This window comes from Myodes glareolus, chromosome 23 (assembly GCF_982192425.1).
Source record: "Myodes glareolus chromosome 23, mMyoGla1.1, whole genome shotgun sequence".
Lineage (NCBI taxonomy): Eukaryota > Metazoa > Chordata > Mammalia > Rodentia > Cricetidae > Myodes > Myodes glareolus.
In genome coordinates this window covers 41562713-41581554 of record NC_142048.1, presented here as the reverse complement: position 1 = coordinate 41581554, position 18842 = coordinate 41562713, and the positions used below count along the sequence as shown (strand labels likewise).

Sequence of the window (18842 nt, the reverse complement as noted above, 5' to 3'; positions counted from 1 at the left end):
ACGGTATGCCATCTGTGTATGAACAGCCTTTCCCGGCTTCTACAGGGACTAGGTACACAGGCGATACACGGATATGTCTGCTGCGAACTAAACACTCATAGACACAAGAATCTTAAAAGAAGTATAGTTATAATAAGGCATGTCCTAAAGCATTCAAAACGAGTAACTTAACTTAAAATTCACAACAAAACTAAGGATCCTATAAAGTTCACGTCAGACGGGTAATGTGCCCACGTCGTAACAAGGTTTAATGGGCGGCACATATCACGCAGTAGCGTGAAACCCCAATCATCATGCTCATGAACCATGAAAGGATCAAGTTTCCTGCGTGCGAGAGGAACAGTCAAGTCAGTCCTACAGGTTTTACAGGGAGGGCGACTAACATAGTGCGGCTCTATTTAGTTTCTGAACACAAAATCTAGCACAATTAAAATCTACTGGGGAGATTTTGGGAGCATGCTCTTGTCTCTGCTCTAGAAAATAAAATCAGCAGCAAAATTATCGAACGGACGCTTAATTATGCAAATATATTCTTCATAGCTCCACCTTTGACAGCGTTCCCTCTCGGCCTGGCTGTTGCTTTCCGGCTGTAAGTCGTGACCGGAAGCGTTGCGGCTCCCCTGGCGGAAGTTACTTTTGCACTTTACGGCGACAACGAGCCCGGGGCCGGAAGTTGCTGAGTGTAGAGTCTGTACCGGGAAAGCTGTAGGTCCTGGGGGCCTCGAAGGTGTCACGGCTCAGTAGTTTATCTTTAAAACTTACTTTTTTTGGTTCTCGGTCTTCAGAGGGATTAATTCCTCCACGTGTTAGGAGTTTGAGGCTCTTGCACTCTAGTCGTCTGTCTCTGGTTTCCGTGCCGTTCGTTGGGAGACTCCCAGCCCGGGGGCGATCTTCCCTCTGAGACTCTAGACCCCGTCCCCGGTGGGGGACCCAACCCACCCGGGAGCGAGCTGGAATGAAGCTGGACGAGGCCTCCCCTCCCTCCGAGGGCTCTGCTCGCACCCTCGAACATGCCCTCTCCAAGATTCTTCACGGTCTTAGCCAGGCGCCAGGCCGGGGCCACGCCAGACCCGCCGTCCTGCACGACCTCAGTGCTTTAATCGAGGCCGCCGATGGGAACGAGTTATTTGCGGGGAGTGGGACTCGGGGGATGCCCGAGGTCCTGGGACAGGTGGCGAAGGCCCTGGAAAAGTTCGCAGCCCCGCCCCAGGAGAAGGCAGAGGGAGGCGACGGCCATTCCGAAGTGCCCGAGAAGGCAACCGAAGTCGGGTTACTGTTTCTCAAGCTGTTGGGGAAGGTGGAAACTACTGCTAAGAGTTCCCCGGTCTGCCCTGCGTGGAAGACGGGCCTCCGCCACTTGGCGGGACCCGTGTATGTTTTTGCCACTACACACAGACTGAAGCAGCCGTGGACCAGCACAAGGTCTCAGCAGGTGGCTGACGAGGTGCTGTCCTTACTGCTTCGGGTTACGGAGTGCAGTTCTGTGGCAGGATTCTTGTGCGGGGAAAATGAGGATGATCGAGGGAGATTTGCTGCGGTCTTGGGGCTTCTGAAACCCCGTTTGAATAAGTGAGTACTGCACCTTTCACTATAAGCAGGCAGATAGAAATGTTGGCATAGTCGATCTCTTAAGGCCCAGAGCGGTTGTGACCTGCTAGAAATGAGGTAACCAGATAGAGGCAAACTCCAGATTAGAACCGTAGTCTTCTAACTCCATTTTTCTGCCTAGAACGACTGCCTTGGGAAGTTGGAAATTCTGTCCCATTTGTATGGAATCAAGTATCTTATGCTAAACACCAATCTTTCAGTTTGGATTTAAATATTGGGACCTCTGACTCTGATAACTGTTAATTATTAAATTAGGATGATTATTATATAAGGAACTAATAATTGAAATAAAGTGATGAAAATCAATTCACTATAAAGTGGACTGAATTGGATTGCTATTAGCTAAAGTACTTGCTGTGAATTTTGTCTTGCTACGTTTAGTTTTTTGTTTTGTTTTCAGCCAGGTTTTAATTTTGTTCATTTATTTATATTTTATTTATTCATTTTTGTGATAGAGTGTCACTATATAGTCCGGGCCGACCCGAAACTCTTCTATAGACCAGGCCAACATGGGACTGACAGATTGGTCTGCCTCTAATGTCTTTGTGTGTCATCACATCTATTCCAGGCAAGGTTTTTTTTTTTCCTTTTAAAGGGATTTTATTATTTTTAATTATATGCCCCACAGGCGTACCCCGCCATGCCTGCTGTGTGCTCTGCCTCGGATTGAGCCCAGGGCTTTGTGCGTGTTAGGCCCATTACTGCCTGAGCTAGAGCCCTAGTCTTCTGGCACCAGAATGCTGACACAAAATAAAATTGGCGCTAAAAGGCTTTGAAACTAGCGCCTCTTTCTTTCTTTCAGACATGCTTACTTTATAGCCTGTCTCTGAGCTCTTACGTAGTTAGTCCACATTGGCCTCAACCTTGAGAGACCCTCCTGCCTCAGTTTCCTTCATGCTTAAGATTACAGAGGTGCAACACTGTGCACAGTTTTAGTGTTTCTTTTATTGTTTTGGCTAGGACTAGGTCAGGTAGTGTCCATGAATCTTATTTTATTATTTGTAACTCAAGGCAATATAGTTTATTATACAGTAATTATTTTGAGGAGGTTGAGGCAGATGTGCAGACTCCTTTTATAAACTGAGTTGGTGCTCGTGTTCTGATTCGTTACTTGGACACTGTAATGATGAGACACCTTTCCTCTCCTCTCCTCAGCACATGGCACATCATCCACCAACATGACCACTGACCTAGAGGACTTTTACATAGCTGTAGTTATAAATGGGGCTACTTATTTGATAAGCTTATATTACCCAGAGTCTGGGCAGTTGCTAAATGTGTATAATGCAAGTAATTCAAATCATAAAATGTATTTGAAAAAACAAGTTGTGTAGGATATATAAATGTATATGTATAAATCTGTTAAAGACAAAAACAGAAACTCTTGTTAAGCTTAAATAGTTTCTTTGCTAATATTGTGTCATTTTACTTAGCGTGGTTTTCATGTGCCCTTGCAGGGAATCCTGGAAGAATAATCCTGCAGTTAAACATGTTTTCTCCTGGACTCTGCAGCAGGTCACTCAGCCCTGGCTCAGCCAGCATCTGGAGAAGATACTTCCTCCGTCTTTGCTCATCTCAGATGACTATCAGACCGAGAATAAAGTCTTGGGTGTGCAGTGCCTCCATCACATTGTGATTAACGTGGTGAGCAGCCTCACTCCGGCCTGTACTGATTGGGCGGGCTGAGCTACTCATGGCTGTGCTTCCTTTCTCAGCTATTTTTCTCTGTTTATGTCTTATAAGTAGCTTTCTCTTCATGTTGTCATTTTATTCACTTATTTATGTTTTTTCTTCATATATATAATATATCTTTCTCATCCAACCTGGTAGAAATAGTATCTCACTGATAATATAATAACTAAATTGGCAATTTTAGAAGAGACAAAGTCATGCTTCATTATATAAATATATTATATATAAATATATATATATGATAATAGAAGCAAAGACAAACATGCTTATAGAAATTAACTGGTAGCTCTCAAGTTTGAAAAAAAAGCAGAACTCAAAAGGGATCATGTCAAAATGTACAGAGTGTTGCTGAAGGAGACGTTTGTACTGTGGCACTCCTGAAATGCATGCAGAAAAGGGTGGTTTACTGAATCTGCATATACCCATATCTAATTTAAAATTAGCCACATTTTGCCACTCTTGAGAAACCTTTAACTGAATAATTTGTGTGTTTGCAGCCTGCTGCTGATTTGCTGCAGTACAACAGAGCCCAGGTCCTTTACCACGCCCTTTTCAACCACTTGTACATGCCAGAGCACAACCTCATTCAGGTGTGTAAGATTTACTCCTAACCTCCTGGGTTCTGGGATGTGTCGAGGGTAGTATTGCAGTTTAGAGCTGTTGTCCCCTGGGAAAAGGAGGACACCTGAAAGCTGCTGCATCTCAGTGTTAAGAGGGCATCCACTCCCCTGAACATCTGCAGAACAGCCCAGCTTTTATCTTCATGAATGTCAACTATACGCCACTTGTGGGTAGATCTGTTTTTATTAATTAAATGTTCTTCCTCTGTGCTGGTCCATGTCAACAAATGGATTTGAAACCTCTTGTATGTAGATACTTTAGTGTCCTTCTCCAGCCAACAGCCACTAACTGATGGCTGTTATGTGTATCTGGTAGGTTCAAGAATAAGTGATTCAGAGAGTGTTTCTAGCTTGAAACCCTTTGGAAGACTTTTATGTAAATATATGACTGCATACATCAATCCCGGTGTATGCATAATACAGCAATAGCTATATTACAAGAGATGTAATGTGTGACCAGCAGCAATAGGCAACTAGCAAGGTTGAGGGTAGCTTTAAGGTGACTGTGGGAATGATGGGATAGATGTTAATGAAGGGTAAAAAGTAGTTTCTTAGGAGAGAGAACACTGTGAAGACAGAAGAAACAAGCTATGGAAAGTTATTAGTAGAGACATCTTGGTTTTCTTTGTGCTGGGGTTGAATCCCAGTTCTCATACATGCAAGGAAAGTGCTCTCTACTGAGCCTCCTCAACTTGTTGCTCTTGTTTTCTGTAACAGGGTCTGATTCTAGCTGGCCGGAAACCTGCACTGACCCTGGCTGCTAAGTGCTGGGATGGCAGATGGCAGATGCACAGCACAGTGATCAGCAGCTCCTCCCTGCTTCTCTTCTGTGCTTTCTCTACCTATAATATTTTGAGTACTGGGAATCCACTTAATATCAGATCGAAAATTTATTAACATGGGATAGAAAGGAGATTTTTTTAAATCGTCAGAAACCTAGAAAAGCCGGAGTGCTAAAAGGGAATGCCTGGACATGATAACTTCAAATAAAAAAGTTTGGGCCATCGTGGATTCTGTGGAGCAGTCTGATGTAAAGTGCCCATGACTGTCATGGACCACTAAGTCTAAGGGACAATAGATCTAGATTCCTGGGTTAAGCAAGGCCTGAGCTCAGCCATTCTTTCCACTTCACAGATTAGTAAAGAACAGTTCTTGAGAGGAGGTTTGAAAATCTGCAGTAATATGTCTTTTAGAGTTCTGTGACATATCCTAGGGGCAGTAGATTAATGAAGACCTTAGAAGAGTCAGAAATGCTGTGAATGCAAATAAATGAACGCTGGTTCCTTTTCATTCTTTTCTCTAGGCTGTGCTCCTGTGCCTCCTAGATTTATTCCCTGTGCTAGAGAAAGCTCTGCACTGGAAGGGAGACGCAGCTCGAGCCACTGCCCACTGTCATGATGTACTACAGCTGATCCTCACCCACATGGAGCCAGAGCATCGCCTTCTCTTACGTAGGACGTATGCCAGAAACCTGCCCGCTTTTGTGAAGAAGTAAGTGCCTGGGCTGCTCTGCTCACACACACCATGTTCAACTTCTTGGCATCTCATTTCCTCTTCTTTTTTTAGGTTGGGGATCCTAACTGTTCGGCACATGAAGAGGCTGGAGCAAGTTATCATTGGTTATCTGGAGGTTTATGACGGACCAGAAGAAGAAACCAGGTTGAAGATACTGGAAACCCTGAAACTTGTCTTGCAGTATACTTGGCCCAGGTAAAGCATCCAGAAATATTGCATGTGCGTGTGCGTGTGTGTGTATACATATACATATATACACATACATATATATCCCACAGTGCATATTGTTTTCCACCTTTCATTAAAGTTTGGCTTGTAAAACTTACCAAGTTAAAGCCTATAACTTAGTGGCATGATGTGTACTCAGAATATCATGTAACCAATACTTCTGTCTATTTCATCGGAAGGAGGAAGATTTAGAGAAAAGCAATTAATAGTAAAGTAGAATAATAGACTAGGCAAGTGAGTAGCCAGTGACTGAAAGTTCATATTGATACCTAAGCCGTGCCAGTCATCCTTATTTCTCTTAAGGTTTTTCTCTGTAGTAGAGCTCAAGTTCTAGATCCTTCTGTGTCCTCTGTGCTAGGAGTCTAAGTACATACCACTACCTGCAGTCTCACTTTACCCTTCATGTCCAAGCATTAACTTACATGACTAGGCTGTCTCATCTCAGGTCAAAATTATAGGGCCTTGAGCAGGAGAGATCTTCTCAGCCCATAATAGGGCAGTTTCCTTGAACAGAATTAAGCATTGGCAGGAAACAGTTTCCTGGTGGTTTGTTTGAGACAGCAGGGTGTTGCTGGCTGCTCAGACTCTCAGGGATCCACCTGTCTCTGCTCCCTAACTGGTGTCAAGTGTTCTTGAGCAAGCAAGCCAGTGTGTGTACACAGGCTGGGTGCAGTAGAAAGGAACTGAGACTAACAATCTGCTGTCTTTGCTCCTGTTTGACTCAGTTTTCCCATATCTGGACCAAGTCTTGTCCAAGTTTAACATTCCAGTTTGCAATATGAAGGTTTTTTTTTTTTCGTGATTTCAGAATTTCCTGCAGAGTTGTGGTCTTGCTGAAGGCCCTCCTGAAACTGATATGCGATGTAGCAAGGGACACAAGTCTCACGACTGAGGCCACTAAGAGCACCCTGCTCCAGGAAGCCACAGACTGCCTGATTCTTCTGGACCATTGTTCTCAGGGGCAGGTGAAGGTAAGGCAAGACTCTGCAAGTCGGTTTCAGTGGGCCTCGTGCCTAGGTAACCCATGATTAATTGTAATTTAAGTACTTGTATGCCCAACCAAGTTTGGACATGAACATGGAGGGTGTTAGGCCCCTACCTCTGTACTCTCTAGTCTTGGACTGTTTGTCCGATACCTCACTCTGTTTATTTTTGGTGGTAGGGCCATACTTTTATAGTATTCATTTAGAGCAAAAAAGATCAGAAATTACTGGCGTTCAGGACAAGAAAGAACAAGCCAAGCCACCAGGATTTTATACAATTAAGTTCTGTTCTGAGATTGACATGACACCTACTGTATTACTGAGACACCTTAAAGTTCTGCTCTAGACATTGAATTAAAACCAGTACCAACAAAGCCCAAAGCAATGAGGTTCTTAGCTGCTAAGGATTAATACTGTAATTGAGATACCACAATGTTCCTATGGTAGGAGGGACACTTCTTGAGATGTTTGTCCATATTCTCGTGTGCATGTGCAGGCAAATGAATGTGACGGTATCATTCACGCACCTTTGGGTTTTTTTTTTTTTAATATTTTTAATTGATGTAAAGGTGTCAGATCCCCTGCAACTGGATCTTCAGACAGTTGTGAGCTGCCATGTGGGTGCTGGGAATTGTACCCGGTCCTCTGGAAGAGCAGTGTTCTTAACCACTGAGCCATCTCTCCAGTCCCCACTTTTTAAAACAGATCTCACTGACACGGAATTCTTCGAGCAGGCTTGGCTGGTTGGTTGATGGGCCAAGTAGGCCCCAAGGATCTACCTGTTTCCCCCTCCCCATACTTAGGTTACAGGTGTGTGCTCCCACTGATGACATGGACTGAACCCAGGTCCGCATGCTCATCCCACTAAGCTATCTCCCCAGTTTCCAAATACTCAATTTACCAGCAGGAAATTCATTTTCATGTCCCACAAAATTCTCAGAACTACAGTTTATGGAATCTATAACATGTATTTATTTACAAGTAATTGAAAGACTAATTTCCCATTTTTATTACAGTAAGAATCTCTAAAGATTAAAGGAACATGAGAAGTAATTCATGCTCCAAAATACGTAGAGCTCAGGTGTGGTTTGCTTTACAGTTTATTCAAACATCTCACAGCTGCTCTTTACGTTTGTGCAGTTTTCCAGCCAGAGGTCCAGTTTGAGTTGTTTTGCTAGAATGAAGCAGGCTCTTAGAAGCCAGTGGGCTATGTACACGCATGGAACAGGTTTTAACTGACACCTCCTCTGGTAGAGGCACTTCCCTTAGTGCCATACACTCAAGTGTATGAGATAAGACAATGGGGAAACAGGTTTTACAAATTTACTGCTTGTTTGGTTTCATGTTTCAGGGTCTCCTGTCTAGAATTGTCCTGTCCTGTGAAGACAGCACAGTGGTGAGCTGCATCAGGAAAGTGCAGCAGTGCTCTGCAGGTGTCCCTGAGTGACACGTACCATGACCAACCAGCAAGGAAGGGTGTGGATGGACTTACGGAAAATCTATTTTTATACTAAACATTGTAAGTTTGAACTTTTGTTTCCTTCAGTTTATAAGAGAAACTGAACAAGGAAAAAAATATTGAAGCTGGGTGGTGGTGGCACAAGCCTTTAATCCCAGCACTCAGCAGGCAGAGGTGGATCTGGGTTTGAGGCCAGCTTGGTATACAGAAAGAGTTACAGAACAGCCCAGACTACACAGAAAAACCCTGTCTCAAAAAACTAAAAAGGATAAAGAAACACTGACATTTCTAAGTAAAAATTGGGAAGGGAAAATTTATCACTTGTAATTTAGAACCATTTACACACAGTGTCAGTCCAGCTCCAGGGGCTCCTCTGTGAGCTCCCTGGGCTCAGGCTGTTACAAACAGCACGTGTTACAAAAATACTCTTTACACTGTAAGGCTCTCTCTTCACTCACTCCCTGAGTGACATAAATATTAGCAATATAAATACTGTATGAAATATAGCACAAAGGAGCACAATTGGAAGTGTTGACTTTTCAGGATAAAACGTGAAGGAAACTCATGTGGTTTTGGCTTTGGTTGTGGGCTCTGTCTCCTGCTCATACTCTATCTCCACATAGGCCCGTTTTTTCCGCAAAAGTCCTTTCAAGGGTGCTTTGCCTTTGTGTTTGGCCTTAAGGGCCTTCTCTTCCTCTTCTTCTTCACTGGAGGAGTCCTCATCCTGTTCTTCGTCACTGCCAGCATCCAGTTTATCCATATCCTAATACGTGGAGACAGAAGTCAGACATGGGAGTGCACAATTTCTCCAGACTCTTCCCTGCTTCTGTGTTCAGGTCCTCCCTGCTCCCCACTTTTGTAGCAGCCCACAAAACATTCTTTATTCCACAGAGCTCACCTCAAAATCACTCAGGTCACTCTCATCTACATCATCGTCTTCTACAAACTCTCTTTTACCCACATCCTAAGATAAAACATAGTTACAGGTTAGGGGAAAAAAAAAATGAAGATCCAGTTTAGACATGTAGTTTTACCTCTTCATAAATAAGTGAATCAGAGTCTACCAAATCCATTACTCTCAAGTTTAACATTTATAAATTAAAAAGAAAAATAAAGCCTATAGTTTATTGGCTGAACTCTGCTAAACCAGAATTAATCATCACATGATACAAAAGGTGGGTGGAGAACTGGAGAGATGGCTCAGAGGTTAAGAGCACTGGCTCTTCAGAGGTCCTGAGTTCAAGTCCTAGCAACCACAAGCTGGCTCACAGCCATCTGTAATGAGATATGATGCCCTCTTCTGACATGCAGGCAGAATACTGTATATATAACAAATCTCTAAAAAAAAATGGGGAAAATGCTGCCTCTGAATTACATGAGAACATGTCCTAAAGATTACTGTGTTTTAATACAAGACAAACTATACTCACCTCTTCATCTTCCTCCTCATCTTCTTCTTCATCTTCAGAGTCACTCTCTGCTTCCTGTTTCTCAAGGGCCTTGTCGAAGGCATGGATGGGGAAGTTGTAGATGTCGCCATACTGAAGAATAAACATAGACTGCCTTTAACTGTTCCTGAGTATTACATTTTTCAAAGTTCCTCTGCCCAACAAGCATATTATTCATCGTCAGGCACTAAATAAGAAAACTGTGATGAACAATATCTCTATAGTTTCCAACCTATGTACAGTATATTTACAACGTTTAACAATCAGCAGTTAAATAGATAGCTTCTATGGAGAAGAGAGCCAAGTCATTTCAAATCTACTAGTTTATGAAACCACAACATTGGGACAAATCTAATTTTGCTTAGAAAGGGAAGTAACACATTTTAATCACCTTTCCATCTTTCTAAATGACACTGTTATTAGTCAAAAGACTGAGATACCTTTTAAAAAGGTTTTTAAGAACTTAAAGAACCTCAAAAGACTAGAGTAACACACAAAAGCAAACACTCTAGCCATTGAGACCGAGGACAGAGCTTGATAGGCAGAGTACTTATTTAGCACATACAAATTCCTAGGTTCAATTTCCAACATCATATACACCTGCATGGTGACCTCCCCATTCCAACCTGGTTGGAGGCAGGAAGATCAAGAAATTAAGATCATCTTTTGCTACATAATGAATGTGATGTTATCATGAGTTATAGTCTCAAAACAGCAAGATAAACTATAGGGAGGTACTGGAGTGAGTGAATGTCTGCTGATGCCATGGTACGGCTATGCCAAGGACCCCAGAGCATAAGACCCTGGAAGAACGGCAAAGCTGTGTCCCAAGGTGAGGCTCAGAGAGGGATGGCAAAGCTGTCCTCTGGTCTGAGTGCACATGCTGATGTCTACTATAGCACCACCTCCCCCAACATTTATGGTCTGAAGAAGTCCCTACTACAGAGACTGCCCCTACTAAGATTTAGCTAAACCTGTCTCCTTGGTCCAGCTGTGTACCATAAACCCTGCCTCCTTATTTATCTGCATGTAATAAGCCTACTCCCTTGTTCAGCTGTGTGTAATAACTGCCTCCCTGTTCAACTCTATATATTAAACATGATAAGCTTCCAGGGTGCTCAGGTTTCTCATCCAACCCCAGCTTTCTGCCTATCTTTTTGTTCTTTGCTGCCCGGAATCAGGTCTGGCCCTGGAGGCTATGCATGGATGGAGGGAAAACCTATGACTTCTATGTTTTTATACAGCACTGTTGAGCTTGGAAATAAGGGCAAATGGAAAAAAGTCTCACCAGGAAGACAGGCCTACATTGAATTTGTTTTATTCCATGGACAAATTGCCACGGGACAGCTATTTGTGACATGTTTAAAAATAAATGGATTACCTGGGCAGTGGTGGCACAAGCCTTTAATCCCAGTACTTGGAAGACAGAGGCAAGTAGATCTCTTTGAGTTTGGCTCCAGCCTGGTCTACAAAATGAGTTCCAGGACAACCAGGGAAACCACGTCTCAAAACAAAATCAAAAACAAAAAAACAACCCACCTAATAAACAAACAAATAAAAATTTAAAAATGCATTTTCTGTATTTCCTAACATGGTGCTACTACTTAAGAAAACACATGCCAACACTACTAGCTTTCTCACCGTTTCTTGTTTCAGTCTTTCCAGTAATTCCTTCTCAATGGCATTGTCCAGCTGGGCAGCTATTAATGCTTTTTCCTATAAGAAAAAGTGCAGATCCATTACTCCATTAGGACTCATTTTTTAGCCTGCACAATAATTACCAGCTTTTAATAACAGTATGATGTGGTGTAGTTATTTCCTACTTGCCTCCATTAGTGAGGCTTTTGCCTCTCTATCCAGACACATTTCTTCTTTCAAGAATTCCCATCTATAATTTGCATAAACATAACAACTAAAGAAAATAATTCCTATGACTTCAGCAATAGTATTCTGGATTTTTAACAAGTTCTTGATTGACAAACTGCACGTATATGCTTACATACATTTAAGAATGTCAAGAGGGGCTGGAGAGATGGTTCAGTTGGTAAAGTGCTTGACCTGTGACTTGATCAAGTGAGGACCTGAGTTTGGACTCCCAAGAATCCACACAGAAAGGCACATGATGGCATACACTAATAACTGTGTCAATAGCAACAAAGGAGGCAGATAGGTGGACCCCTGGAAGCTTGTGGGAAAGATCCTGGCCTACAGAGTTCAGGCCAATAAAAGCTCTCAAGAAAATAGGAGGAGCTGCTTGAGGACTGTCACTCAAGGCTGTGAGTGACATGGTATGCCATGCATGTGTGCTCTATGTACACTATAAATACCTAAGTACATTGAAAAAAGTGTCAGAAAATACTTTTGGTGGGAAGGAGGCCTCTGAATTCACATAGAAGAAGTGTACCTTTCTCTGCAATGTTTGCAAGAGCACCTGTTTGATAATTAGGGAATATGGAAAGACACTAGCTGGACTTGAATAAAAATTGGTGTATAATTAGTGGAGAATTAAGAATTCAGTGCAGTCTCCAGTCATATAAGCTCTGTGTGGTGATACACACCTGGGGTGCTAAAGGAGGATCATGTTAGGCCAGTTTAGGTCACATAGTAAGAGGCTGTCTTGGACAGCAATGAAACAACAGATTAGAGATCTAAAGGTCCATGTGATTAGTCCTTAAAAGGACAAAAGGAAGCGAATGCCATTTCGTGAAGGTGAAAGCACCGTGAATGCCAAGAAGGAATGAGAACTGGAACTTGTCAGGACAGCTGATTCTGAGGAGGAAGCTCGACTCAACTCAGAAGTATCAGAGAGGAGGACAGAGACTACTCCGGACAAAAGCTGGAACTTCTGAAGCAGGCTGCTCTCTTCGTGCATGTTACCATCACCACCCTTTAGTAACCAAACAACCCAGTTTACTTCAGAATAGCTTAGCCCGAGACCAGAGCAGAGTGTTCCGTTCCTTGTTTTTTTTAAACCAACAATCAAAACCTTTCAATTTTCTAAATAATATAACCAAAAATAGCCATAAGGTTACTTACAGACAGGGTTTAAACTCGGCTGAAGATAATGTATGAGTCAGACAATGTCAAAATTCTAAATTCTGAAATGTCTGACAGGAATTTTAGATATGGAGTTATCTAAAATACCTTCTTACTGTTTTCCATTATATCCAAACACCCCAGAGTATCTGATTTTAGCCTTCACTGAAAATCATAATCTGAAGATATGAAAGTGACCCTATGTCACTGAAGATACACTCCCCAATTTGTGACTCATTATGATGAACCCCAGGCACCAACCCCTTTCTCACATGGAGATAGAGAAGCTATGTAAGTATCAGAACAGTGTTTACCTCTCTTCTTTTCTCCCTCCGCTCAACCTTCTTGCTCAAAGGAACAAGTTTCTTCCTAGCAGAAATCAAATACATTATATTAGAAAATTCAAGTTCATTCAAAAGATTAAAGAATTAGAATTGGTTTTCTATTGACACGTAACGCAAAGCTCTAGGTTTGCATGTGCATGTGAGCATGAACACACACACCTACAGTTGAATGGTATGAAACGCCAGGAGCCCAAGTGGTGGCTCATTCACATCAGTAACTTAGCTGAGGCAGAAGGATCACTGTGAATTAGAAGCTACATATTAAGTTCTAGGCCAGCATGTACTACAGGGTCAGAAGATTTGAACTTGCTCTGTAAACCAGGCTGGCCTTGAACTCACAGAGATCAACCTGCCTCTGCTTCCCAAGTGATTAAAGTCATGCACTGCTATGCCCAGCTACAGAAGTCAAATATTTTAACATGTGGGTTTTTCTTTCTTTCTTTTTTTTTAAATATTTATTTATTATGTATACAATGTTCTGTCTGTCTGTATGCTTGCTGGCCATAAGAAGGCACAAGATCTCATTACAGATGGCTGTGAGCCACCATGTGGTTGCTGGGAATTGAACTCAGGACCTCTGAAAGAGCAGTCAGTGCTCTAAACCTCTGAGCCATCTCTCCAGTCGTCCCCCTCCTTTTTCTTTTCTTTTCTTTTTTTTTTTTGGTTTGGTTTTTCGAGACAGGGTTTCTCTGTAGCTTTGGAGCCTATCCTGGAACTAGCTCTTGTATCCCAGGCTGGCCTCGAACTCACAGAGATCTGCCTGCTTCTGCCTCCCGAGTGCTGGGATTAAAGGCTTGCACCACCACTGCCCGGTTTTTAACATGTGTTTTAATGTGGTTATTTTTATTTTCTTTAGGTTCATTATACTAAGGTTAATGCTTCAGTGAACCAAGAAATGGGAATTTTCTGAAAAAGGTTCACGTAATTTTTAACATTCTCTGCTGATCTCCACGAAAAGGCCTCCATTTGGCACTCCTTCAGAACTATTAGTCCTGTGGATTCCATGTCATCTTTACCCTGGGTGTCGTTCACACTCCTGATAATCACATTTTTACATCATTTTGAAAGCTTTCATTTCAGCTTTTCTCAGGGACCAACACAGAAAAAATTCCAGGTAGGTAGGGTACACATCTTGTGCTTTAAAATCCTGCAGAGCCACTGGACACAGCCATATCCCAGTCACAGGTGAGTTTAACAGGAAGTGCTGCTTTTGACACGGTCTAGGAAAAGACTGAACGTAAATAAAGGAATGAACTTGGCCCTTACCGCCGCTTCAGTGTAAGTTTTCTAATTCGAATCAGGTACTGGGTAATCTTGGTAAACCTCTGCTTACATTTGTGTCGAATAAAGCGAGGCCAGTAAATTAAATTTTCATCTATTTGTTCCAATGCTTTCTCATAGTTTTTACTAAGTCGGACCTGTGGAACAGAAAAGGGAAACGAGGGGGAAGGTAAATCGTTAGGCCTTCATGTTAGTAATGACAGGGCATAAAGAAGATGGCTTCAATGTCTAGAGATGGCCATAGTGTCTTGAACAACAGTCCCTGCAGTTTTCTCAGTGAGACTTACCCGCTCCCAGAGTCGCCGGGGAAAAGCTGCTCGTTCTATGACCTTCATATACAGGTAGCACTGTCCTATGGATAAGTTAAACAGCCATGTTACTATTTACAGTCAAACTAAAAAGAACCTTTTATAAACTTTTGTGTGGTTTTCATACCTTTCTCTTCTTTAATGGTCGCATACTGACTGTTTGCCAGAGGGCAAGATGATCGATTGCACAGCCCAGTCAGACTATACTCATTTCTGCAAAAGCCCTGAGTCTTGGTTCTAGGATGAAAGGAAAGAAGTGTTTCCAACCAAGGGGGCAACTAAATACGTTTCAGTCTAGACTGCAATATACTCACCTTATTTTGAAAGAACAAAATTGTCTGTTTCCTAGTGTATTCCAGATAACCTGCAAGACAAAGTGAAAGCCCTTTTACTCTGACCCCAAAGGTTCTGTTTAATGTAAAAAGAGGCAGTGTTCTCCAGGCTGCAAATGGTGCTCACTGGTATAATTCTTCCCAGCATGTGCAAAGCCCTCAGTTAAGTCCAGCACCACTACCACCAAAATACAAACAAAAAAGGCTAGGGTCTTGTCATAGCACAGTGCTGCAGCGTCCAAATATAAAGGGAAAGAAAATAAGTGTTCTTTTAATAGGCCTGACTTGTTTCCTTTACACAGTAGTCTTGTTTTTGTTTTTGTTTAAAGCCCTAAATATGGCTAGGCAGTGGTGGTACATGACTTTAATCCCAGCATTTGGGAGGCAGAAGGCAGATCTCTGTAAATTAAAGGTCAGCCTGGTCTACAGGGCTTATTATTTAGTAACAGAGTTTAATTAACAGTTGGCAACTATTTTCCCAGAATTTCCCCCAGTATATACATACATTCTACCATCTGTAGTATGTACCTGTGCATAGTGTTAAAAAGAGTCACATCACATATACCCGGTGACTTTTCTTTTTCACATGTGTTCACTATTCACTGTCAAAGGCTGCACAGTACTAGATACTTAGACAGACATCCTACAACTTTATCCCTTTCACAGTACTAGATACTTAGACATGCATCCTACAACTTTATCCCTTTCACAGTACTAGATACTTAGACATGCATCCCACAACTTTATCCCTTTCACTGTCTCTCACTAGCTAGCGTGTTCTTTATGCTAATGCAAAAGCAGACATCTCCAGGCCCTGACATCATAAACACTCGAGTGCTTGTGGCTGAAATAAAGTGCAACCATTCAAGCACAGTATTTAGCTATGAGAAAGTATATAAATGATGCAGCAACAAGTTGCATGCAGTCAATTTAAGAGCTATATATGGGTGTATGAGAGCATAGAAGTCTGGATGGACTGTCTAGAGGAACTGAGAAAGACTCTAAAGCAATTAAAGGAAAAAACGAAGAAGCATAAAGCATATGTTGGGTATTTAATAGGGCTGTCTGGTGGGGGAGGTAGGAAACTAATGAAATGGGAGGCTTTTAAGCAGCATTGGATCAGACCTCTCCTAAGCACCACATTTGTCTGTGTATCTAGCTGCCCACTTGGCATCTCTAGAAGGATCCCAATGATAAACATACCGAGATGCCACTTTTAATTCCACACTCCTCCAAAGAATACAACATTCTCCCTAGTTCCCACTAAAAGGACCTAAAAACGTTTCCTTCACGATTCCACCTCACCTTGCCCTGGCAAGGATATCAAATTCATCATCCCTCTCTCACCATCTTGATTCCTGTAACAAGCCCCTCCGATGCCCTCTATACTCCGCCTTTCCCATCTCCGATCTTTGTATCTTTACCATTCCTACCCTCCTTCAGTGGCTGGCTAGTTCCCAATTTCTTTGGTTTTCATTGAAAAGTCTGAATGGCCATTTCTGCAGTGACCTCTCCTTTCTACTCTTCCTCATAACTCTTCTTTTGTGGTATCGTTTACCATGCAAACGTTTCATCTGTTTGTTCTCCATCCCCAGTGTGCTTATAAAAACAAGTTTTTTTCTGACTGATTAACAACCAAGTACTCAGTAATTACCACAGTGCCTAAATACTGCTGGAACTGATTAAGTATTAACAACCCCTGTAAAGCGACGAACGTAGGACACTACCGAAATTACGACCCAGACAGTAGAGCAAGGTAGAGAAAAGCCTAACACAGGATACGTATACTGAAAAGGAACGCTCATGGACGAGCTGGACCCTTAAACATGAGTTGTAAACTTGGCACCTCTCCCTCCTCCCAAGTCCCGGGACACTTGTCACTCTGCTGGCAACGGCACAAAGGCCTTTACCGCTAGGCACCAGGGAGTAAGTAAGTCGATCCGGCGGGAGGATGGGGTGTCCTGGCCTTTTAACCGCAGTGGGCTCGAGGGGGGACCCAGTTTTGAAAACCGGGTTCTGCAAATCTCGCAATCCGAGAAAACAGGAGACGAACGGGCCACCTAAGTATGTGGGTTTGAGTCCTAAGAGAACGAAATGGCCCGAACAAACCCCGGGGCTCCAGAGCAACAGGAGGGAACTCACATCATCCGACTGCATGGTGTCGGCGGATCAGCACGCCACGCTAGGCAGGATAAGGAAAGCAGACATGCTCCTTCCGGGGAGTCACTTCCGGAGAGCCCGGCATAACCTATCGCGAGAGTGTCTCAATCTCGTGGAAGGTCGTGACGTCTCCTAGTGGACTGGGCGTGCGCACTTCCGCTGTCTCGCGCTCGACCAGTTCGGACCTTGCTCGCCGCCTGTATCTACCCTAGCGGCGCAGGGAGCGGCGCTCTCGTTTGCTCGGTTTGTTTTCGGAGCGCTTGTTCCTAGCATCTTCCTCAGTGGCAGGCCACGTTGTGGACTCGCCCAAAACCTCTAAAAAGTGGGACTCACTTGTCCTCTCTAGTTGAAGGCGCGCTCCCGAGCCTCCCATTATGCACGCGCGGGGACTTGATGCTAACGCCGTCCTCCTTCGGGCTGTGGCTGGGAGCCTATAAGGCCTAAAGGTGTCAGCTCTTTTACTAGCCTGCTGCGACTAGTTTGGTTTTTCGAGACAGGGTTTCTCTGTAGCTTTGGAGTCTGCCCTGGAACTTGCTCTTGTAGACCAGGCTGGCCTCGAACTCAAAGAGAAACGCCTGCCTTTGCCTCCCGAGTGCTGGAATTAAAGGCGTGCACCACCACCACCCGGCTCCTGCTGCGACTTCTGAGGGCTGTCTTCCTCCTCACTTTGAAATACACACTGTAGAACTACTTTAAAGCAAAATGAACAACAACAAAAAAATGTGTGCAAGTGACCCCCCAAAACTGACAAATTCTCCCCTCAGCCTTGCTTCTCCCATAGTGCTGGGAATCAAACTCAGGTTACCAGACTCATACAACCTCCATTGAGAAAAATGCTTTCAAAAGGTCATCAGGGGTAATAACAAAATTAAGGTTTGCTTCCCCATTTCTTTCCCCCAAAAGTCATGAAATAGTTCACCAAGTGATTCTGGAGCGACTGCCATATACCAGATACATTCACAGGGTCTAGGCAAACAACAACAAAGAGGGAAATTGTCCTGTGCCCTCAGGGTACAGAGTCATGGGGAGAAAATAAGTAAATAAGTGATACCATATACTATATAATGTAATATTTAGGGTCTAGCAAGTGTTGCAAAAGTAATGAAGCAGCTATGCACCATAGAAATCCCTCCTGGCTGTTTGGGAGGCGGAGATAGGAGGATTGCTTTTGCTCAGTAGCTTGAGTACTATAGGGAGATCGCATCTTCACGGTGTTGGTGATAACTAGAATGATAAAGCAAAGGAAGAGTGGAAAGAGAGAGGGTTTTCAGAAAGGTTTATTGGGAGAACTCCATAGAAACGGTAACTAGTAGGGAATGCCAATGAGGTGAAACTATAATACGTCATGACAACACGACTATCTGTGAAGGAAGACAAAGAACAAACGCAGAGTCCCACAGATGAGGAGATGCTGGGCGGAAGGAGGAGCAAGGGGAAAATGCAGCCTAGAGAATGGAGAGCAAGAGAAAACAACAGTAGGGGATAAGACCACGAGGAAACCAGACCCAAAGCCTCTGAAGCCTACTCTTGGGGTCTTTAAAAGATCTTGGTGCCTAGATTGCATCTCTGACCAAACAGCAATAACAGAATATGGCAACATGATATTGCTTCTCTTACAGTCAACCACTAAAGAGAGGATACGATAAAAATATGATGAAGTGTAATTCTTAAAGTTCAAACAATCTACAAGATAGCAGGAAGAAGGAATGTTCAGATCAGCTTTCTCATCTGAGAGATGGCTCAGGGGTTAAGAGCACTGGCTATTCCAAAGGACCTGGGTTCAATTCCCAGCACCCACATGGCAGCTCATAACTGTTGTAACTCCAGC

The 18842-nt window shown here is 43.1% G+C and overlaps 2 protein-coding genes and 1 non-coding gene across 6 annotated transcripts; 1 reads left to right on the top strand and 2 right to left on the bottom strand.

Moving 5' to 3' along the window:
* Positions 1–211: 211 nt before the first annotated feature.
* Positions 212–316, bottom strand: LOC125414577 (small nucleolar RNA U13). The gene has a single exon (XR_007236316.2). It is a non-coding gene; the product is annotated as a small nucleolar RNA U13 (small nucleolar RNA).
* Positions 317–642: 326 nt separating this feature from the next.
* Positions 643–14301, top strand: Tti2 (TELO2 interacting protein 2). Of its 4 annotated transcripts, none has more exons than XR_014998715.2 (8): positions 643–1569; positions 3066–3252; positions 3798–3890; positions 5224–5411; positions 5487–5630; positions 6472–6634; positions 7998–8165; positions 13790–14301. XR_014998715.2 is itself a non-coding variant. In XM_048456524.3 (7 exons), the coding sequence occupies exons 1-7, from the start codon at positions 956–958 to the stop codon at positions 8091–8093; spliced, it is 1485 nt and encodes a 494-aa protein (XP_048312481.3). In that variant the 5' UTR covers positions 643–955; the 3' UTR covers positions 8094–10663. The 4 variants fall into 4 exon arrangements, 1 of the variants encoding a protein (XP_048312481.3); XR_014998714.2 differs by lacking the exon at positions 13790–14301 and adding an exon at positions 10798–11108; XR_007236276.3 differs by lacking the exon at positions 13790–14301 and adding an exon at positions 9574–10663.
* On the bottom strand, positions 7595–17118 carry Mak16 (MAK16 homolog). Its single transcript, XM_048456525.3, has 10 exons — positions 16997–17118; positions 14837–14886; positions 14650–14759; positions 14502–14566; positions 14200–14351; positions 12904–12958; positions 11195–11269; positions 9536–9646; positions 9004–9069; positions 7595–8868 (listed from the first exon to the last, which is right to left on the bottom strand). Exons 1-10 carry the CDS (start codon positions 17009–17011, stop codon positions 8668–8670), a joined length of 900 nt encoding a protein of 299 aa, XP_048312482.2. The 5' UTR covers positions 17012–17118; the 3' UTR covers positions 7595–8667.
* Between the last annotated feature and the right edge of the window lie 1724 nt (positions 17119–18842).